Source organism: Guyanagaster necrorhizus, assembly GCF_019112545.1.
Source record: "Guyanagaster necrorhizus MCA 3950 unplaced genomic scaffold BT62scaffold_22, whole genome shotgun sequence".
NCBI lineage: Eukaryota > Fungi > Basidiomycota > Agaricomycetes > Agaricales > Physalacriaceae > Guyanagaster > Guyanagaster necrorhizus.
In genome coordinates, this window is record NW_025064901.1 from 154,519 (window position 1) to 172,676 (window position 18,158).

The 18,158-nt window shown below is 47.7% G+C and overlaps 11 protein-coding genes across 11 annotated transcripts; 3 read left to right on the forward strand and 8 right to left on the reverse strand.

Moving 5' to 3' along the window:
* Window positions 1-218: 218 nt before the first annotated feature.
* Window positions 219-1,743, forward strand: BT62DRAFT_1033656 (pseudouridine synthase; the record flags this gene model as incomplete). The annotated part of the gene is made up of 6 exons (XM_043178360.1): window positions 219-393; window positions 447-505; window positions 558-794; window positions 851-935; window positions 985-1,070; window positions 1,140-1,743. 6 exons carry the CDS (start codon window positions 219-221, stop codon window positions 1,335-1,337), a joined length of 840 nt encoding a protein of 279 aa, XP_043037081.1. The 3' UTR covers window positions 1,338-1,743.
* On the reverse strand, window positions 1,273-1,713 carry BT62DRAFT_318327 (uncharacterized protein). The gene is made up of 2 exons (XM_043180488.1): window positions 1,438-1,713; window positions 1,273-1,385 (listed from the first exon to the last, which is right to left on the reverse strand). Exons 1-2 carry the CDS (start codon window positions 1,637-1,639, stop codon window positions 1,366-1,368), a joined length of 222 nt encoding a protein of 73 aa, XP_043037082.1. The 5' UTR covers window positions 1,640-1,713; the 3' UTR covers window positions 1,273-1,365.
* On the reverse strand, window positions 1,523-2,365 carry BT62DRAFT_988178 (peptide methionine sulfoxide reductase msrB; the record flags this gene model as incomplete). Its single annotated transcript, XM_043190103.1, has 5 exons — window positions 1,523-1,816; window positions 1,865-1,990; window positions 2,048-2,078; window positions 2,132-2,260; window positions 2,309-2,365. The coding sequence occupies 5 exons, from the start codon at window positions 2,363-2,365 to the stop codon at window positions 1,767-1,769; spliced, it is 393 nt and encodes a 130-aa protein (XP_043037083.1). The 3' UTR covers window positions 1,523-1,766.
* A 231-nt stretch (window positions 2,366-2,596) lies between these two features.
* On the reverse strand, window positions 2,597-3,762 carry BT62DRAFT_1078326 (eukaryotic translation initiation factor 4E). The gene is made up of 5 exons (XM_043179378.1): window positions 3,455-3,762; window positions 3,307-3,397; window positions 2,854-3,254; window positions 2,741-2,805; window positions 2,597-2,687 (listed from the first exon to the last, which is right to left on the reverse strand). The coding sequence occupies exons 1-5, from the start codon at window positions 3,694-3,696 to the stop codon at window positions 2,626-2,628; spliced, it is 861 nt and encodes a 286-aa protein (XP_043037084.1). The 5' UTR covers window positions 3,697-3,762; the 3' UTR covers window positions 2,597-2,625.
* Window positions 3,463-5,015, forward strand: BT62DRAFT_934823 (DUF1753-domain-containing protein). Its single transcript, XM_043186793.1, has 4 exons — window positions 3,463-3,908; window positions 3,958-4,098; window positions 4,154-4,432; window positions 4,482-5,015. The coding sequence occupies exons 1-4, from the start codon at window positions 3,807-3,809 to the stop codon at window positions 4,902-4,904; spliced, it is 945 nt and encodes a 314-aa protein (XP_043037085.1). The 5' UTR covers window positions 3,463-3,806; the 3' UTR covers window positions 4,905-5,015.
* On the reverse strand, window positions 4,969-6,210 carry BT62DRAFT_988181 (uncharacterized protein; the record flags this gene model as incomplete). The annotated part of the gene is made up of 6 exons (XM_043190104.1): window positions 5,967-6,210; window positions 5,829-5,916; window positions 5,655-5,775; window positions 5,336-5,603; window positions 5,206-5,282; window positions 4,969-5,157 (listed from the first exon to the last, which is right to left on the reverse strand). Exons 1-6 carry the CDS (start codon window positions 6,007-6,009, stop codon window positions 4,969-4,971), a joined length of 786 nt encoding a protein of 261 aa, XP_043037086.1. The 5' UTR covers window positions 6,010-6,210.
* Window positions 6,211-6,362: 152 nt separating this feature from the next.
* Window positions 6,363-6,831, reverse strand: BT62DRAFT_902707 (uncharacterized protein; the record flags this gene model as incomplete). Its single annotated transcript, XM_043183500.1, has 4 exons — window positions 6,363-6,397; window positions 6,454-6,549; window positions 6,605-6,678; window positions 6,728-6,831. Coding segments are annotated over 4 exons (309 nt in total), but the record flags the coding sequence as incomplete, so codon positions are not given.
* Window positions 6,832-7,051: 220 nt separating this feature from the next.
* BT62DRAFT_953241 (DUF185-domain-containing protein) lies at window positions 7,052-8,881 on the reverse strand. The gene is made up of 3 exons (XM_043188257.1): window positions 8,357-8,881; window positions 7,979-8,302; window positions 7,052-7,931 (listed from the first exon to the last, which is right to left on the reverse strand). The coding sequence occupies exons 1-3, from the start codon at window positions 8,795-8,797 to the stop codon at window positions 7,122-7,124; spliced, it is 1,575 nt and encodes a 524-aa protein (XP_043037088.1). The 5' UTR covers window positions 8,798-8,881; the 3' UTR covers window positions 7,052-7,121.
* A 22-nt stretch (window positions 8,882-8,903) lies between these two features.
* BT62DRAFT_1078330 (ARM repeat-containing protein) lies at window positions 8,904-13,299 on the forward strand. The gene is made up of 22 exons (XM_043179379.1): window positions 8,904-9,007; window positions 9,060-9,149; window positions 9,203-9,265; window positions 9,314-9,446; window positions 9,496-9,590; window positions 9,641-9,881; window positions 9,932-10,019; window positions 10,075-10,173; window positions 10,227-10,455; window positions 10,508-10,877; window positions 10,925-11,425; window positions 11,474-11,588; window positions 11,637-11,708; window positions 11,760-11,895; window positions 11,946-12,055; window positions 12,103-12,270; window positions 12,320-12,389; window positions 12,440-12,528; window positions 12,579-12,761; window positions 12,816-12,970; window positions 13,026-13,034; window positions 13,086-13,299. The coding sequence occupies exons 1-22, from the start codon at window positions 8,932-8,934 to the stop codon at window positions 13,102-13,104; spliced, it is 3,111 nt and encodes a 1,036-aa protein (XP_043037089.1). The 5' UTR covers window positions 8,904-8,931; the 3' UTR covers window positions 13,105-13,299.
* On the reverse strand, window positions 13,090-14,799 carry BT62DRAFT_934826 (uncharacterized protein). Its single transcript, XM_043186794.1, has one exon. The coding sequence runs from the start codon at window positions 14,700-14,702 to the stop codon at window positions 13,311-13,313; it is 1,392 nt and encodes a 463-aa protein (XP_043037090.1). The 5' UTR covers window positions 14,703-14,799; the 3' UTR covers window positions 13,090-13,310.
* Window positions 14,800-14,866: 67 nt separating this feature from the next.
* BT62DRAFT_934827 (Cl-channel protein) lies at window positions 14,867-18,157 on the reverse strand. Its single transcript, XM_043186795.1, has 21 exons — window positions 17,845-18,157; window positions 17,714-17,790; window positions 17,558-17,661; window positions 17,455-17,504; window positions 17,372-17,405; window positions 17,213-17,320; window positions 16,996-17,164; window positions 16,825-16,946; window positions 16,731-16,772; window positions 16,651-16,680; window positions 16,472-16,603; window positions 16,401-16,414; window positions 16,269-16,346; window positions 16,135-16,222; window positions 16,016-16,086; window positions 15,824-15,963; window positions 15,750-15,775; window positions 15,468-15,702; window positions 15,309-15,407; window positions 15,094-15,257; window positions 14,867-15,040 (listed from the first exon to the last, which is right to left on the reverse strand). The coding sequence occupies exons 1-21, from the start codon at window positions 18,129-18,131 to the stop codon at window positions 14,906-14,908; spliced, it is 2,205 nt and encodes a 734-aa protein (XP_043037091.1). The 5' UTR covers window positions 18,132-18,157; the 3' UTR covers window positions 14,867-14,905.
* Between the last annotated feature and the right edge of the window lies 1 nt (window position 18,158).

The following is an 18,158-nucleotide window of genomic DNA, read 5'->3' on the forward strand; positions in this document are numbered from 1 at the left end:
ATGATGCACTAGTGGCCCATTTTCATGGATGGAGCAGAGCTCCATATCAACAGAAATTGGAGGTGTCTCAATATTTACACAGAGGTCTACAAAAATGCTCCCTACCCTTGGAATCCACCTTTACAATGAATAAAGGTTGTGAAGTTTGTCTCAGCTAACCGGACCGAAAAGAGCAGTTTTCCTCGGCCCGACATCCGACTCTTCCCCCCAACTCGTCCATGACGAGGCTTGGCTTTGCAGCTCTGGTGAAGAAAGCGAGGCAGAGTTCGCATTTACTACCTCGAAATGATGTTTTGTACTTAGACAAGAGGGTCGTTGTCATCAACAAACCGCCAGGCCTAGTGAGCCAGGCATCTTCGAAGGACGATGACCAGCTGAACAAGTTTTTGAATGGTATGCCTTGTTCGAAGCCGTGCCATTTTGTGCTAATGAGTTTGCTTGTCAAGAAATACAAACCAAACATAAACTTGATGGACCTCTCATTCCCGTTCACCGATTGGATAAAGTGAGCGCTCTGGCACGTTGGAAGTTCTGTCTTCTGACATGGTCATCACTAGCCAACTAGCGGGTGTCTTCTTCTTGCTCGTTCTACAGATATGGCACGGGACTTATCCCGTCAATTTCAGCAGCGCAAGATAGATAAACAATATTTTGCTTTAGTTCGTTCTACACCTCAAGCGTTACCCGGGACAAGCGGTGTTATATCACAACCACTTCAGCTCCGAGATGGATATGTATCGAAGGGAAAGGCTTCAGATCCTGCGTGTCTCACAGAGTGGGAATTGATTGCCTCGGTGCGTAGAACGAGTTTGGAACGGTGCCATCAAGTTTCTCATACCTCGGAATGCAGGCTAACAGGCTGTCACTGTTGCGTTTGAATCTCATGACGGGGCATAAACACCAAATTCGTTTCCATCTCGCCAAAGTCCTGAACGGTGCGTTGTTCGAGATGCGTATTGACAAACCTACTGATGACGGTTGCAGCTCCCATTCTCGGAGAGAAGTTGTATTCTCAAATGCCGCCCATTCGCTATGCCCCAAAGGACAGGCTATTCTTGCATTCGTCTTATGTCGCCATGGAAGCAAGTGCCTTGATGCATTTAGCTCTAACCGATGGTCTAACCTACTGTTCAATGTAGAGATTTAGGCCCTCTGGACCCAACAAGCGTTACAAATTAGGTATACGCTCCCCGATGCCGCCAGAGTTCTTCAAAGTTTGTTCTCATATCGGTATCGACATTTCACCTGAGAACAGAACGGGAGGTGTGTTCATTGACGACCTTTCCGCCGAAAATATAGAGAGCGTGGGTGGGGTTTGGATGCCTCGTGACATGTAAAAGGTGCTGCGTCGAGTTACCAGATTTCCTACTCGCGACTCATTTTGGTGCGTGCCATGGCTTGTACGGCCACATTTAACTACTCACTCGAGGATTTTACTGGCCGTTGCAGAAGTCTCAATGAACCTTTCCCCCAGATTGGCAAGTTCCCAATCCTCTGCCACCTTACCACCCTTTGCTACCTCCCAGGAACGCCATGTTCCGTACGGTGGGTTTCTATCGCATATTTTTGGTATTATATGTGCGACACAGACCTTCAAGCTTAGTAATGGAGGGGAGGGGAGGATCATTAGCGCAATCATTCAATCTGGAGGGATTCTATAGCCTGTGCCGATGAGCAAAACTAAATAAGAATATTCGTCTCTTGTGTCGATATTTGTCAAATTTCAACGTCATGGGAACCGCCGTGATATATTGTTATACAACCTTCTACTTGGAGAAATTTAGTGATATTGAGTTGACACAGTGTCGTTCATCGGCTAGAAGTGATGTTGAACAACAGTCTCAAGTGTGATCAAGGGACGTACTGGGAGTATTGTATCCTTCTCCCTTGAATACATGCCCAAGGTGGCCTCCGCAGGCAGTGCATGTTATCTCAATACGGGACATACCAAAAGATTTATCTTCATGACGAGTCACGGCACCCGGGATGGCTAAACAAAACGTCTGATTAAGTGCATGGCAAATGTGCATGTGTTGGATTCCTCTACCATCGTAGAACGCTGGCCAGCCGCAGCCGCTCTGCACACATGTGAGCCGTACGTCGATTATATTATACAAAACATAAGCCGTACGTTGAACTTGGTCCCGCTCTTGTACAACGGGGTCCCGCAAGCAGCACAGCCGTATATGCCTTCTTCCTTGTGGTGGTTGTACTCTCCCGTTGCGGGGCGTTCGGTGCCCTTCTGACGGAGCACACGGAACTGAAAGAACCGTCAGAACTGAGCATGGAAGAAGGCAAGACGACGAGCCTGTTCGCGAGAGAGGATAGCCCTCCATTCGTCGTCAGTCTTGTTTACTGTAGTCATCGTTCGAAGTGGAAGAGATCGGTTAGGGACTCTATATATATACGGGAAGCAGGATGCTGTGCGGATTATCAAAGATGAGAAGAGCTGCATACGCCGGTCATGAGCTTTTCTGACTTATTCATGTTGATAATGCGGTGAGGGGCAAAGACGATCCGTCACACTATCACATGATGATGAATTCAGAAAAACATTTATCAAAACGTAAACTAATACTATTCATTTCATCGCCTCCATCTCCGTACACCAGAAAAGGATCCTCATTACGGTAACGGTGTCCTGTCGATTGCAGAATTGCGGAAGCTCGACTTGTCTTGCATCGAGTCTGGAAGGTACTGTTGTGAGGATGTCCAACCCGACGGAGAGAAAGATTCGTACCATTATTCGACTTGTATTCCATTACAGTCGTAGGAGGCAGGTGCAGTACTCTCCGTATCGTGTCCCTAGACAGAACGTCAGTCTTTCACCAGGCATTAATACAAACAGCATACCTTATTTTTTCTCGGAGCTTGATATCGCCGTCAACACGGTTCCACAGGCTCACTATATCCTCGCTCTGCCGCACACTGATCGTGCATCCACAAATCTCTGGCCATTCAGAGCTCCCATCCGTCTGCCCATCTCCACCATCGGCCGTCCCGACATTCTTCACTACATCTTCTGACGGACGACAGACATCGAACTGGTCTCCGATAATCGCCAAGACGAGATCCTCCCAGATCCGGTCCGCCACACCCTTCTTTAGTCGTATTATCCATTTGCCTCCGGACAAATTTAACGGATCTTCCCAAACAGGCCGTCGTATGCCATTGTGGAACAGCAGATAGTCTGTTGTGGGTTGCAAGGATGACGGCGGAGATAGATGTGTCCATAGAGACCAGAAGGACTCTACCTATGTGTATCGGTCGGTGGCAAGAGATTGAAGTTACCTGGGAAGGACGCACCGAGCTGAAAGCAGAAATCTTTTTAATACCCTCTTCGTAGCTTGCAATCTTGTTTCCGGGAGCTCTTTGCTGCCGGAACCAAAAGACCCACCTGGACCCAGATGTCAGCAACCGAAATCGTATTTGGGGCGGCAGATTACGAACATACGTGTTTCTCAGAGGGTGTACACTGACAGAGACATTCACTGACGACCCATTACTGCTGATCGCCTTTTCCTTTGAAACAGAATGCTCAGAAACAGAATTCGTCGAGACGGAGGTCGAAAAATGTTTGGATGTTGGCAGACGGGAACGTGGTGGTGGCTGTTGTTGGGGCTGCTGGGAGGTCGTTGGTGATGAAGAATTCGCAAGGAAACGAGACTGCGAATGGTTTGAAAAATAATTGGCCATGAAATACGGAACAAAAAATTGTCGAGAAAAATTTATAGCGTCGTTGGTGCAGGTCGAAGTGAGAGTGCGTTATGTAATGCCCCTTCCTTTTCCTTCAACACCCACCCGTCATGAAACTTACCCTCCGTCCCGAATGGCGGCTATGGCCCTTCAGCTCCTTCCTCGGCCTCCTCGACATAAAAACTGGTGTCATCGTCGCCCTTATGTTCGTTGTGCGTCGTCTGTAGTAGCGCCTAGCATCGAGAATCTGACGGTTCACAGCTTTTGAACAAGGTTGCTGGAGTATACGGTCTCATTGCCGTTGTCACGGGCGCCGGTGGTTCCTTTGCTCAACTCAGCTTGTACATATACTCCGTCGTCGCCTTGCTGGGATTTGGCTGGGGCCTCAACGCTGTCAAGGAGGTGAGAATCGCGCTCTATTACCCCGTGTCGGCTCTAATTGGTGGCGCTACCACAGGAAGACCCCAAGCATACCCTTTACTTTGCACATCTATATTTCGCTGACCACGTCTTCTCCACATCATGGACAATCTTTTTTGCTGTTATTTGGTGGTTCCAGACGCCTCATGATGGGAGCCGCCAGGCAAACTCGCCCGCTCAGACTGAAATCATCAATGGTGCGATCATGGCCGGTCAGCCTCTTAGTGAAGAAGAGCGTATAGAGGCCGCTATGAAGATATGGAATCACGAAAAGGGAATGGCAGCTACGGTCATTGCACTGGGGTGGTTATCCAAGGTACTGTCTCGGTCTCTATTAAGTGGCTGGGCCTAACCCAGACTTGAAGATTTATTTCATCCTCCTTGTCTATTCGTACGCAACGCACTTACGAAAGGGTTCCTATCGTTTGCTTTCGCGGACGAGGCATACCGGCGGGCCGTCTTTCTCAGCTAACCATGCTTACGAATCGCTGGGACTCGGTGACGAAGAGGAGGGAGAGATAGAAGATTTCTACCGCACGCCATCTCGCACTCCCAACACTGGGAATTCAATTTCTAGCTTTGCTGATTTTGTCAATGCTCCTCCAAGCAGGCCCCGGCGTGTGCCGCCTTCATCCTTGAGCCGAGGCGGTGTTGTTAGTGGGGAGGAAGACGACAATATTTTCTTCGATGATGACGAAATGACCTACACCTCTAGCTCGCGCGGTCACTCAAAATTTGGAACGGACGAGAGTAGTAGTAACACGGATGAGGAGCGTACACGAGTATGATGAAGGGGGGGATCTATTGGTGTCATCTCTATTTATTAAGCTTACATTGTAGACATTATACAATCTAATCATTCTTCACGGGTAGCTCCTTCGAAGGGCCGGGATCAACATCGTGTTCTTCCAGAGTCGAAGTTGAAGTTGGAGTCTCTATGTCGCTGACCGATACTTCCTCTTCAGAGGCAGCTCGTTGACGTCGCCTGTGAGCGAGAGGATTGAGAATCATTGCAAGAAGGATGACCATTCCATCAAGAACCTAGGAAACATGAGTGGGAAAACAATAAGCGTTGTGGGTATTGCTTACGACGACCAAGCCGTAAGCAACCCCGGCAAGGGCATCAAAGGAATCTCTGAAAACCAAGGACAGCAGAGAGAAAACCCCTGAAACAAGAGTTAATTCTATGTATATGCGGATTTGCAGTGGGCTGGCTTACCTCCCGACAGATCAACTAGCATGAAAAGTATCGAAATCCCGATGACTTCCTTGTATTTATAAATCTCGTAAAATTGAGGTAACAGACCGACAGCGAGCATGACCGAGGCGAAGACACCGAAGAAGTCAACGCCGCGGTGGTTGCCATGTTCGTATGAGGGCCGGACGGCGAACACCATCCCGGCTTGGAGACCACCTATGAGACTGATGATGGATGCAACCGTAAGAACTGAGCGCTTGATAGACCAGTTATTGTCATAGTATTGACACTAAGGACGTCAGATTGGACTTGGTGCAATCACGTTAAGAAAGGGGCGCACCTGTCCCCAAGACACCAAGGATAATGTTCCGAAGAGTTGGGGCTGTACTATGAGGGCAATGCTGAGCTTTTGCACGATGGCGTACACTCCTAAGAATATGGAGGTAAGGCCCCAAATAAGACTGAGATAAGATCCGTCAGCTTGACAATGATAGCGATAAGATGAAGAACGCACACGAGCCAGGGTGATAGTCCCTCTGTGGATTTATCTCGCCAACTCTTCCGGATCTGTGGTAAGAGCTGGATAGTCCAACAAACAGCTCCTTGGGGTTGTTAACTGTCAGTTGGTGAGAACGGCACAGTAAGGACATACCTAGAGTGCCCAGAGCATTTTCAGCAACGGCATTTGCGAACATGTCGGTGCAAGTTCAAGCTTTTAAAATATTTAGTTTGAAGCCTTGAGGTATCAAAAAAGGCTGGGCATGCTTGAATGACTCGAATTTGATCCACCAAGTCTTCGAGAAATTGCGCGATCGTTTTGCCGGTCACTTCACTGGCCCGGTTCTTCTTGTGAGTCAGCCTGGGTGCATCCTTACTCCTGAGCCATCCGCTGTCACGTGGAAAGAGACAATTGAATCATTGTCAAGCAGTCGTCGGCCAACACAAGAAAACGATCGATCATTGCATTCAAAGAGAAGCTGAAGAATGTTAATAAATAATGCAGCATAATCACGTGTACGCGAGTCGAAAGCCACGATCTTGAAATAAACTACTGCCTCAGATTGTACACGACTCTTCCATAGTCTGGGACAAGAAACAAGAAATAAGAACCAGTCGTCGTGACCGCAGTTGAAACTTACAAGTTCCCGCCAAGGCAGAGGTAACGGTCAGAATGGCAGGTACAGGTCCTTTGGCGACTCGTGGTAGAGATGACAGAAAGAGAAGTGCAGATGCACCTGAAAACGTGATCAGCGCCTTGCTTCCACGGGGGGAAGTGCATAGTCTACTAACCTAGTGCGCCTTCCAACCCGTTGGGTGTGCCTTTGCGGACGCTGTCTGCTGACCACAAGTATAGAGCACCCACACTTGCAAAAATTCAACAATCTCAGCTTGCAACAGAAAATAAAGTGTTACCTAACGCCGGCGACGATTGAGGGCACTGAACGAGTCCTTGCGAACCCAGTTATGCCTCCAAAGAGACAGAGGGTTCCCATGACAAGTGCCGGGTAAGCAGACTGGAGAACACGACTAAACACTAGGTGACTTTGAAGCACCTGTGTGATCACGTACCATTTTTTTCAGAAAAAAATACGGCCTGGTGAGACAATGTGATGACAGTAAAGAATAAGGTGAATAAGGTCGGCGTTTCCACACATCTTACCTCCGCCGGATCGGAGTATATGTACCCCACATTTGGCTGCCGCGATCATAGTTACCCCACTCGGAAAAATGTTCCAACGCGAATCCATCTCTTGTCATTGGTTGGTTGGCGCAAGACTTGAATACAATAAATTACAAGTTCCATTACTCAAAACAAAAACTTGACATTCTTGTAAAAATCAAGCATGGGATTCTCCCCATTCCGCAACCTTGTCTGCGACAGGTCTGCGTATGTCTCCAAAAACTCAGCATGCGTGAACACGCTTGATTTTCGTTCTCCCACAGGCAGACCACTTGCAGATGTCACTCCATCGAGAGGCGTTCGGCGATCGGTCCGACGGCGGGATGAAAAGTAGTCGGCCCCCAATGACAAGGACAAGGAATGCGATGTCAACGGTGTTGAACGTGAGGGTAGAAAATTGTCGGAAGATGAACGCGGTAGCGTAGGTGGTTGGGATAGAGTGTACTCATACATGTCTCTAAGCCTATCGAAATCGGTAGGGAAGAATATATCGAAAGCCCCCGGGCGAACTAGGAGTGTATCAGTAGCAATCGTTGTGTTCTTGAGACGTGTTTGAACAACAGGAGAGCTGACGCCCGAAATAGTTTCAGGAAGGTGCGAGAAATCTGATAGAAGGAGACGATGGCGGGGGAAATGATTTCGCAGCGTTCGTAGAAGACTCAAAAGGCGAGTTGGGATGTATTCCTCTACAGACATGTTTGCTGCGAATGGGAGCATGCGGTAAATCTTTCGCAACAACTGCGAGGACTGGAATATCCTTGAGATAGGTGGAGAATGCGCGAGAGTTTTGCGCAATTCCATGAAAGCTAATATCAAAGGGTCGCTGATGGGTGTATAGACCATGTCAAAGTCACCGTCATCATCAACAACAACGATTCCTTGATATGGTTCCAGAGTCTCCATGTCATATCGAATAACATCATGTGCAAAGTTATCCTAGGTGACATCAGTAGAGTGCCTGCTTGAAGACGGCATCGACCTACGATGACTTCCATGGCCATAAAGAAGCACGGAGCGGGTTCGCGCTTGTCCCAATGAAACACACTTTTATGCACCACGTTCACGCATGGGTGTACATCGTGCAATTTGTTTTTTTGAAGCTCAACAAGGTTTGCACTGATTTCAACAATGGTGTAGCGGGTGCGCTCGTATACGTCTGGATATTCGTCACGGAGATAATCCAAGATGTTGAGGGCGAGGGTTCCATTTCCAGCACCAATTTCATAGATGATGAAGTCCTCGTAAGGAAAGTACTTCAACAGGTACTCTGAGACGAGGCACTGGGCAATTGCCTGGCCATACCAAGGCTAAGCCACAATGTCAGAGGAGAGAGATAACATGGCAAGGACCAGTGTGCCAACCTTGAATAACTCAGTTGGTGTGTGCCACAACTGCTGGTCCGCCTCGTACGCCGCATACTTCTTGGAAACCTCTGCTTCAAATTCCATTGTATCTCGGAGCTTTGAGAAGATAAAAGGCGTTTGTTTGGAATCAAAAATAGTAGCCTGTTTGGAGAAATAACCATAGTTCGGATTGTACAGGGAATCTTCAATGAAATCCCGAGCAAGCATCTTCACACTGCGTGGTGCCGTCGTATTCGATTCGAGGCCATTGGCGGTGACGATAGGATACTTGCTGGTATCCTTGACGATAGGGCTGAAGAGCGGACTGGTATTGTAATTCCATTTATCCTTGGGCAGGTCTGTAGGCGGTGGCTTGCGAGATGTCGAGTAGTAAAGGGAAAGCCATGGAGTACGATGCTTTTTGACACATCGAACGGCCTGTGCACCCAGAGATAGCATGAGACGCGTCCTCGGCGCCTTCTCTGAGAGTTGCAGACGCGACTGGGGGCTTGCTCGTCGTGGTGGTCGATGACAAAAATGTAGTTGCACGTGGCTCTCCCTTCCTCTGATCTTCATTGACATTGACCTGCTTGATGGAATCGACAGAGCGGCTCGTGCGTACATGGATGGCATCTGGCCGGGACGAGGAGGTTGTAATGACGGCGTCTGGTGCGTCTGGCATTTCTTGCTACAGGCTCGTCCATTCTGATGTTTCGCCAAGAGGTATCCGATGGTCGAACGTCCCTTTTGAACGTCGTGAAGGCCTTGGGAGAATATTTAACAGCTGAAGAAGACAGTCTTCGTACCAAGGGTAATACTGCGATCCCAGTATATAAATCTTGAACGTTCAAACTCGTCATATAGGCGTCGAATTCCTGTCTTTGGTACTAGACCGATCTCCTCCAGAAAAGTTAAATCGCCAATCTGGTGCGTATATTGTTCTTGAATCTTCTGTAGTCGCTCATTTTTCTTCAGTACGAGTCCTTGCAACGTTCTACTGCACCAAACTCGAGGACACGGAGACAATAATACCCGCTCTGAAGGGCCTACTTTCCCTTTCTCGTCTCATTAACTGCACGAGTGAAGACGTCCCGGCCATTACCCGAGCGTGAGTTTGAGAGTTGAAACTGAGCCAGATCTGACAAGTGTGGTTGTAGTTTGTTCGTGCATGTCAAAATGAAAGTACTCGTTCAGTCAGTACGGCTTGTCGTGTATTCTATCATCGATAATTTCATGGCACGCCACAGAGATGGTGATTTATTCCCATTTGAAACACCTCTGTCGTAACTAACAATGTTCAAGCTTTGAAGCAGATGAACAAGGAATTTTTGGCCGGTTATGTCGCACTTGCAGATGGTGAAAAGGATCCAAGAAATCTTTTGGTCGCTTTTGCAATCGCACGGGTGATTCTCGTCGAGTTCGATATATCTGCTTTTGTTGAGGATTTGTTCAACATAACGTTCTGTTACTTCCCTATCACGTTCCGACCGCCTCCAAATGACCCTTACGGTATCAGTGCCGATGACCTCAAGCGCAATCTTCGGTAAGTTCGCTGAATTCTAGTCGAGCTACACGCATTTACTAGGCCCAAAGCCGCTGCTTGAGCGCAACGCCTGCGTTTGGTCCAATGGCTATACCTGTCTTCTTGGAAAAGCTCATAGCCGGATCACCCATGACTAAGGTAACTCTAAATGTCTCCTTTTGCTCGAGACTATGTTTGAAGCAAATATATACAGAGGGATACATTGCAGAGTATGACAGAATGCTTCCCTGTGTATGGTGCTGGCTTGGCCAGAAGTTCTGCGCGCGAAATTTGGAATGCGCTTAAGCTGGAGGTGAGACTTAGATCACTTTCTTTGTGAAGTAAAATTAATCATGCTACCACCAGATATTCCAACCGACCGATACCATCACAGCGGACATGGCATTAAACTGCACGCAATCTTTAGTGAAGACCATATATTTGGCAGACTCGAGGGCAGAAGATGGCTCTGAGACAGATAGCGAAGGATTAGCTCAGGACGCATGCGAGGAATGTATCATGATTCTTCGTGAACCTGAAAAGAGTCAGGCAAGGCCTGCGATCAAGGTTCTTTGTGCTTTCATGTCGACTACCCGTTGGTCTCTTCATTCAAGTTTTCTTCTTCCTTCCAGCTAAACCCTTCTTAGCGTCCGTTGCCCACTACACCATTTCGAAGACAGCACCGCATCTAGTTGCACTATTCATTACACTTGAAGATACTGCCAGTCGATTGTCTGATCTATTGTTACTGTCGGACCTGATCGCTGCAGCGAGGGACTCCGTGTCCAATCTTCAACAGTCGGATGTTATAGAGCCTCCGCTGTTGCCATACAAAGATGATATTCTTGGTATCGTTATCGTGGGTCTCCAAACCAACTCTCTTCGACGGCCTGCCTTGGCTTGTCTTTTGGGAATGGTGTCTACCAAGTATTTACTTACAGATGAAGAACTCGGTTTCGTTGTACACAAGACCAACGAGGTTTTGCAGGGGGACACCGACGAAAATGATGATGAAAGGTATGCAGGAGCCGTCTCGTTTGCGCCCAATCTAAGGAGCTTTACAGTGATATTCTGAAACTCTTGACAACTATAACTACCATATCTCCCCACCATGTGGTTGACCAAACACTGCCTCTTCTATTCAACGACCTCCCTGACCAAGCACCTTCAAGGGCCGCAGTCACAGATCGCATAAAATACCGGCGTATCTTATCGGCGCTGAGCATTCTCTGCCAGCAACCAGAGCTTTTCGAAGTCTTTATGATACGACTGACTACGAGAGTCGAGCTTCTTTGTTCCGCCACGGATATTGAAGCTGACTCTGAACCTCGCGCTGCGTACGCCCATGCCATCCTCAGGTCTATCGCCCAGACGTTGTCTTCCAAAGTCGACGAGAAGCACGTCGATGTCCCTAAATACATTGACCGACTTGTACCAAGACTATACAAACTTTTCATTTATTCAGCCCTAACCTCTGATGGCGGTTATGTGATAGCCACAGATCCTAGGCTGATCCTCGTGGCTGGAGACATTATTAGTCTAGTAGCTCAATGCCTAACGGTGGAGTAAGACTAAACGATTTTTCCTGTGCTTTATGTTGAATCCCTTTCAAGGAGATATCAAACGTTTATGGTTGCTTTATTTTCTGCTTTTATCTCCGGAAACGTCGCTAGTATTTGTGAAGGACAACTGAAACTCCCTGCCGATATAGTGTTCCATCCGTTCCAGGTCGGCTTTTTTTTTCTCCGCCCTGTTCCGCGTGCTGATTAGATATAGGACTCTGCCTTAACATCACTGAAGAACTTGATACTTTTGTTTGCCGCTGCAATTATTGCAGCACCAAAAGAAGTATATTTTATTCTTTCCTCTAGTTCGCGGAATGAATTAATAGTTTCCCAGGTTTCCATACCGGTTTCTTCATTGGACGGCTTTCTGAGCGACATTTTGAAGTGGAGTCTCATGACAGCGGACAACGACATACAGAGGGAAGCTGCCTGGAAGATTTTAACTTCTATTCTCAATAAGCATACAGCAGGTAAGTCCATGCCTCGGTCTATCGAGTGGATGTCGTTAAAGGATTTGTAGATGCCTCTGGATTTCTCAGTCAGCAGCTTGAGATTTTTGAATCAAACAGACTGTCTGATACGGCATTGACTGTACCTCAGCGCCAGCAGGGTGTTGCGGCTTGGGTCTATGTAACATTCGTGTCCTGCCTTTCTACTCTGCACTCACAGTGTGCTAGATATGCAAAGCGCTTCTGGTTCAAAGTCATCCGTCAGCCCTTGATTTTGCCGATCGGCTGTTTGGCGTGTTTGGGGACGAGAGTATTGGTTGGGATGCAGCCAAGGCAATCGGCCAAATTGTTGAGCCTGGGGATGTGTTGTCGAAAAGAAATCGATCCGTTATCAAAGTAAGGGACAGTCATTGACTACCCACCGTCATTGACAAAACTGTGTCAGATACTACACGTGCAAAAATTTGTTAGCAAGATTCTGCCCCGTATCATTGCCGGAGCAAACGACACGAGCAGTAGGCAGACTGCTTCCATTCTCTGCTGCGATTACTGATAATTCCTTCAGAACCTAACGAACAAATATCTAATCTTGTAGCCCTAGCATCTCTCATTAAATCTATATCAAAACCATTGTATTCCCAGCAGATGCCCATAGTAAGTTACTTCCCTTCGTCCTAGTGTCGGAGGTTTTACTATGTCTTCAGTTAATACCTTTTCTATTACGCGGCCTCGACCTCCCCGATGAAAGTGTACATGTGAATGTCATTGACACATTCATTGCCGCTGCAGAAGGAGATACGCCTGAACAAAGCTTGGTCGCCGAACATGTTCCATCATTGATATCCAAGATGCTGAAGAACAGTGGGATTCAAGATACGCCTTCGACGGTATGTAGATCTTCTTTACGGTTCCGCATTGGTCATGATGGTAATCATCGTCAGAGAGTAAGAATCGCAGCAGCCAGGTATCTGGCCATCCTGCCGCAGATCGTCCGTTATGATATTTTGCATCCTTACAAGTCGCAAGTCGTCAAAGAGCTGGCGAAAGTTCTAGATGACCCCAAGCGCGCTGTTAGAAAGGAAGCTGTCAATGCACGGTAAGTATTTTGTATATGTTCGGCACCGAGACTCAAGTGCTTCTCTGCCATTCAGAACGAATTGGTTAGTACTAAATTTCCGTACAGTCGCCGCAAATTCTAATCCAGCCAACAGGATCAAATGTGGCGGTTAACGCGAGGGGTATCGATTCCATCTACCAGATAAGTATGAAGCCCTACAGCATGGATGAGAACCCAGCTGTAGTTATGGATCTAAAGCGTAAAGTGTGCTATATGTGATGAGGTCGTACAGTAAAGCAGACTAGTATAAAAATGTAGGAAGATGCGCCGTGAAATAGACAGAGCAATAAAGACAAAAATTAAACAACCTTAAAGGCTATTATGATGCCATGATGGCTTGAGTCTTCATACCCGCGTCTGTTAAAGCGAGTTGAAAGGCATCTAAGTGCTCGCGAACGATTTGGCGACCATCTGCTCTCTTCATCCCATTAGTGCGCATCGGCGACGCGACGGGCGTGTTTTCCCCACTGGAATCCGGGCCATCCACAATTCCAGCCTCCCACCGTTCAATCCTCCGTCGACTTCTTTCAGCGCTGTCCCATTCCGTCCGCCACCCTCCTAATTTATTCTTCAGCGCTCGTATCTTCCGTCCTGCTTCTGTTGTAGCTGCGCCATTGACCTGTGCTTGCTCAGAGATAGTAGAAAGGGAACTGACAAGGGAAGACGTGAAGGAGCGCAGATGTGCTAGTTGTGGTATTGTCACAGCAGGTGTAGCAGGGCCGTTTACCGTAGGTGGAAGCGGGAAGGAATCTTTCAAGGGTGAAAGTGGAGTATCAGATTCGTCGTCGGAATAATCTCCTAGATGACGGTGATCAGGATCCATATCCCAATCACTAGAATTTGAAAGGTTCGAAAAATGCTCTTCCTCCACGATATCCAAATGCCGCGATCCCGAGTGAGGTAATTCTACAGGCGGCTTCCCATCAACGAGGTCGTCTGGTGGCGTAAACTCTTCCAGCTGACCGAGCACATCGTTCCCGCCAACCTCACCAGCAATCTTCCGTAGTTCTCTTTCGTACTCCAACAGTTCCCGCACCTGACCTTCTCGATCCCTAACGGTGTCGTTAATTCTACGTATAACATCTGTAGCAATCTTCTCCAACGTTGGCTGCTGTGAAGCCGAAGGTCCCATGTCAACGTCAATGTGCCGCAAATGTGAGAGGAATTTATCGGTGGATTCTAGGTTTTCGGACAGGATTTCCATGGCATCCTTCTTTTCCGGCCGTCGATGTTTATTAGCGGACGGGCTGTCGATAATAGGATTGTACATGGAATGGGAATCGTCTATGTCGTCTAGACCGTCGTCGAATGGGGAATTGACTGATGAATCTGACTCTGACTCGGATGCTAACGACAATGGCTCACCGCCAGCAGTGAGATGCATATCTTCATCATGGTGGAGGGTTTTGTCTATGCCCTCAGCGCCTTCGTCGTACTCGATTCCAAATTCTTCGGCAAGGAGCATGGAGCCTGCGCTTGGTTCTGGCATGAGCGCTACTGCGAGTTCATGGGCCAACGAGTAGCGGCTATTGGAAGTGTCGTCGTCCATGGCATGCGCAAGGTTAGAGGTACTTCGTAGGGAGGCCGTCGAACGACGTGGATTCAGGCTTTGTCGTGAAGGCGATTTACGGTATAAAGCTTTGGGCTTTGGCGGTGAAAGAAACTGGGAACTTGAGCCGAAGACGTCGCCATTGGTGCTGTACTGCGACATGGTAGAGAATGTAACGGGTCGTCGAAAGAGGAGAAAAAGGAGAGCGAGCGGGGGCACAAGGAGGTCCGAGGACGCGTTCTGAGATGGTGGGTTCGTGGTAACTTTCGGGAGTTGCCGGTCTCGCCTACCGTGGCACAAGGCAGCTGGACCAAATGACTCGGACACGTCAGTCAAATATTCCCTCTATTTTAATAAATGATATGTCACAACGTCGGGATATTACGAGGAGAAAGCGCTCCAGTATGAGGAAACTCTGCCGTCAACAAGGCAGCAACGTCTGTCTTTGTCACCATACCCTCTAATTTACCTCCCTGCGTGAACAATATATGTCGGAGGTTCTTCATTATTCTTTCTTTTAGCTTCAGCCATAGGACTATTTTTGGAAACCCACCAATTTCTGGAACATCTTCACCACTAATTCCTGAGGGACTTCCTTTCGAATTTGCATGATCGACAGCTCAAGAAGGTCAGATAGGTTGATGCTTTCCTCCTGCGTATGAGTAAATCGAGGGGAAAACACGCATTTTCTGGATCGCTGTCCCTCGGGGAGGTTATCTGTCATCAGAATGATTAATATCGGGGGGGATTTGCTCAGATAGGACTCACCTATGACTGATTTTAACTGATCGCGTGTTACATAGCCCATCAACTCTCCTTGAGAGACAACGGGATAACCATGAAAGGGTGATGTACTCAAAAGGTTGCCTACCGGTAACATTCATACAATTGAATAATACACCATTCATAGCGATGAAAAGAACATACCGAGAGTCATAGGAGTACACTGACCGTCTTCAATCACAGCGAGTTTCTCCACTGGTCTCATAATACAAGCGCCGGTCTCTCCTTCGTCGTTGTAATCACCAGGAGCCAACCACGGATACTTTCGCATTGTGATCCACACAGCATAAATTCCATCCTTCCCAAACGCGTCCCCGACCCATTTGGCAGTCATGACAGAAATCATGATGGGTAGCACATGCGAAAGCGCACCCGTCAACTTCAGAAGAATGAGTGCATGCGCAAAAAAAACATGACATTGATTACCTCAAATAGAATGACAACCAGAGAGACTATAGGGGATATTAGTCGGGATATGAGGAAACGATTCTGCGACCAACTTGTCATACGAGTGACACCAGCCAGCATGCCAGAAGCCCCAATCACTGCGTAAAAACCCGGAGAAACACAGCGAACAGTCGGGTCTGGAGGGCAAGACAAAAATATCCATGCCGTAGGATATGCCTTGTGCAAAGCTTGCCTATCGCCAACTGAACATGGTCACTCATAGAAAGTAAATGGAGCATACTTACGTCAGTAGACCAACTGCTCGACCCAGACATGCCCCGATCGCTATCGTAGGAAGAAAGATACCTGCTGGGATCTGCGACGTCCAAAAGTCATTTGGCCCAAATCAATAAAGGAGTAGTACCATCATTCCAAACGTCCACGCAGTAAGCCCAAATTTGATGATTGCTGTCAGAATCAGAAGAAAAACATTCTCCCATATTGCCGTTGGGCTTACAAACAATCAATATATATCAGAGATAAGGACCTTCCGCTCACTTGCAAAGACCGTGGTAGTCGCCTTTCGACGGGTCACATTCTTGAAAAAGATTGGACACTAATTCAGAGGTCTGTGCTCTGCGAAACGTCGCGGTGATAAACAATGACCGCATTGGCGTATGAATAACATACCTCGCGAAGACAACCTAGAAAGACGCTACGGTCTGGAACCATTGCATACAAGAACTGAACACAATACCTACCAGGTAACTAATAGCAGCAGTAATAGCGCTTGCCCCCGCGACTTCGACGACAGGCCATTCATTCAAGATGGAATTTCTACGAAGCAAGGCAAACTCGACATTGAGCTTGATTAGCAGGGATCCAAGGACTCCCTGGAGATTGTTGAACATGGAACTCAAAAGAAGTAAAGCATCCTTACTCCGATGATACCCAATCCAAGCCAGGGAATCTTGAGAAACGAGTCAATCACGTACGATTCAAGATTGGTATAAAACTTACAAGTTCAAACGTTCTCCATGCGTCGCCTGTCACACTTGTAACCTAAATGAAATCGAGTTAGTGAAATTAAAAGATAGAAAGACAAGGAATTAACTTGGAAAAGTACGAGTTTTCCGGTTCCAAAAGGATCTGCGTATTGCAAGGCAACGGCAGCTATGGCTGATGCTACGAAACCTCTCCACAGTACATCACTTTCGCTTGCGAAGGTGTCCAATTCTATATAAGCAGATGGGCTTTCAAGCTCACACTATATAAATAAAATTACCTTCGAGTCCGAATAGGACTCCACCGAGTGGGCTACCGAAAGCCACTGACACACCCGCGGCAGCGGCAGCAGCCAGAATCTTTCGTTTTTGTGCCTCACTACATCTGAACTGCTTGAAGAACCTCGACAGAAGGAAGGCCATGCAGCACGCTACATGTACTAACGGTCCCTGTAACCACAATTTGGAAGTGTCCAAAGAAGGACGAATGTTGCACACCTCTTTGCCGAGCGATAGACCAGAGGCGACAGCTAACGCCAGGCCGAGGGCTTTAATGAGAAGTGTCCACGGCGTTAGGAACGCATCCAGAATATAACCACCTAGAATCTACGCGCTGTTCAAACGTATTCGAATAAGAGAGTATGATTATATCCGTACGGCTTTAATTTCAGGTATACCGGTGTGAAAGGCACTGAAAGAAGTAGTTGGCGCCGTCCAAGGAACGCAGACGCAATGCTTACTATGGAGCGTATGTCTTCACCAAGACTGCTGCGCTTCCAGCGAACACGACCTGAGAGAATAGATTTCAGATAGCCACAGACGTTGGGATCAGGGCTTACTTACAGCAAGAGATACATAGATGAAGGAATGTAACAGTGACTGCACGAAGATAAAGCGAATATTGAATACTTCGTTCCACGTTTGCCATTCCCTACAGAGTTCTCCCGCTAAGACAAACTTTAGACCCAGTTGCAACGAACAAACGTGTGTGGCGCGTACGATCCAGTCCACTGCAGCAAGTATTCTGATTGTAGAAGAAACCATATGTGCAACGACCCTCCCGGAGGTCGCCCAACCTTGAAGTTCATTTGTTCAAGACAGTCACAAGGCGGCTCAGAAAGGCGACTTACCACTTGACAAGAACATCTAGCCATGCTCCAGCGAGGCCTACTCCAATGCCAGTCAAGATTACTACCAACCACATTCGAGCCGAGTCGATCCATGGAAGGAGTAGGCCGCGTACGCCGTGCTGTGAGCGCTGCGCCTGTGTCCGTTCTCGTTCTAGAGATTCTTCGTACAGCCAGTCGATGGAGCTGCCATCCTGGTATCTCGCAGCATAGTACTTATTCGTATCATGTAGCTGACCATGCTCTGTTAGCGCGTAGGATTCCTCGGGGTAGTGGTTCAAATGTGACATGACATCGTGGTAAACAGCCGACGCAAA

What these genes read in the sequence shown, in the direction of transcription:
- BT62DRAFT_318327 (XM_043180488.1), bottom strand. Translation starts at nt 1,639, where the DNA reads ATGATTGCGCTAATGATCCTCCCCTCCCCTCCATTACTAAGCTTGAAG. An exon ending in TGAGACTTCTGCAACGGCCA is followed by an intron (nt 1,386 to 1,437) that starts GTAAAATCCTCG and finishes CCATGGCACGCA; the next exon opens with CCAAAATGAGTCGCGAGTAG.
- BT62DRAFT_1078326 (XM_043179378.1), bottom strand. Translation starts at nt 3,696, where the DNA reads ATGGCCAATTATTTTTCAAACCATTCGCAGTCTCGTTTCCTTGCGAAT. An exon ending in AAGCTCCGAGAAAAAATAAG is followed by an intron (nt 2,806 to 2,853) that starts GTATGCTGTTTG and finishes CGTTCTGTCTAG; the next exon opens with GGACACGATACGGAGAGTAC. An exon ending in GGAATACAAGTCGAATAATG is followed by an intron (nt 2,688 to 2,740) that starts GTACGAATCTTT and finishes AGTACCTTCCAG; the next exon opens with ACTCGATGCAAGACAAGTCG.
- BT62DRAFT_934823 (XM_043186793.1), top strand. Translation starts at nt 3,807, where the DNA reads ATGAAACTTACCCTCCGTCCCGAATGGCGGCTATGGCCCTTCAGCTCC. An exon ending in TCGTCGCCCTTATGTTCGTT is followed by an intron (nt 3,909 to 3,957) that starts GTGCGTCGTCTG and finishes GACGGTTCACAG; the next exon opens with CTTTTGAACAAGGTTGCTGG. An exon ending in CACTGGGGTGGTTATCCAAG is followed by an intron (nt 4,433 to 4,481) that starts GTACTGTCTCGG and finishes CCAGACTTGAAG; the next exon opens with ATTTATTTCATCCTCCTTGT.
- BT62DRAFT_953241 (XM_043188257.1), bottom strand. Translation starts at nt 8,797, where the DNA reads ATGCTATCTCTGGGTGCACAGGCCGTTCGATGTGTCAAAAAGCATCGT. An exon ending in CACCAACTGAGTTATTCAAG is followed by an intron (nt 8,303 to 8,356) that starts GTTGGCACACTG and finishes ATTGTGGCTTAG; the next exon opens with CCTTGGTATGGCCAGGCAAT. An exon ending in TTATGGCCATGGAAGTCATC is followed by an intron (nt 7,932 to 7,978) that starts GTAGGTCGATGC and finishes GATGTCACCTAG; the next exon opens with GATAACTTTGCACATGATGT.
- BT62DRAFT_1078330 (XM_043179379.1), top strand. Translation starts at nt 8,932, where the DNA reads ATGGAATCGACAGAGCGGCTCGTGCGTACATGGATGGCATCTGGCCGG. An exon ending in CCGGATCACCCATGACTAAG is followed by an intron (nt 10,020 to 10,074) that starts GTAACTCTAAAT and finishes AAATATATACAG; the next exon opens with AGGGATACATTGCAGAGTAT. An exon ending in TTATTGCAGCACCAAAAGAA is followed by an intron (nt 11,709 to 11,759) that starts GTATATTTTATT and finishes ATAGTTTCCCAG; the next exon opens with GTTTCCATACCGGTTTCTTC.
- BT62DRAFT_934826 (XM_043186794.1), bottom strand. Translation starts at nt 14,702, where the DNA reads ATGTCGCAGTACAGCACCAATGGCGACGTCTTCGGCTCAAGTTCCCAG.
- BT62DRAFT_934827 (XM_043186795.1), bottom strand. Translation starts at nt 18,131, where the DNA reads ATGTCACATTTGAACCACTACCCCGAGGAATCCTACGCGCTAACAGAG. An exon ending in CATGGAGAACGTTTGAACTT is followed by an intron (nt 16,681 to 16,730) that starts GTAAGTTTTATA and finishes TCGTTTCTCAAG; the next exon opens with ATTCCCTGGCTTGGATTGGG. An exon ending in GACTACCACGGTCTTTGCAA is followed by an intron (nt 16,223 to 16,268) that starts GTGAGCGGAAGG and finishes ATTGTTTGTAAG; the next exon opens with CCCAACGGCAATATGGGAGA.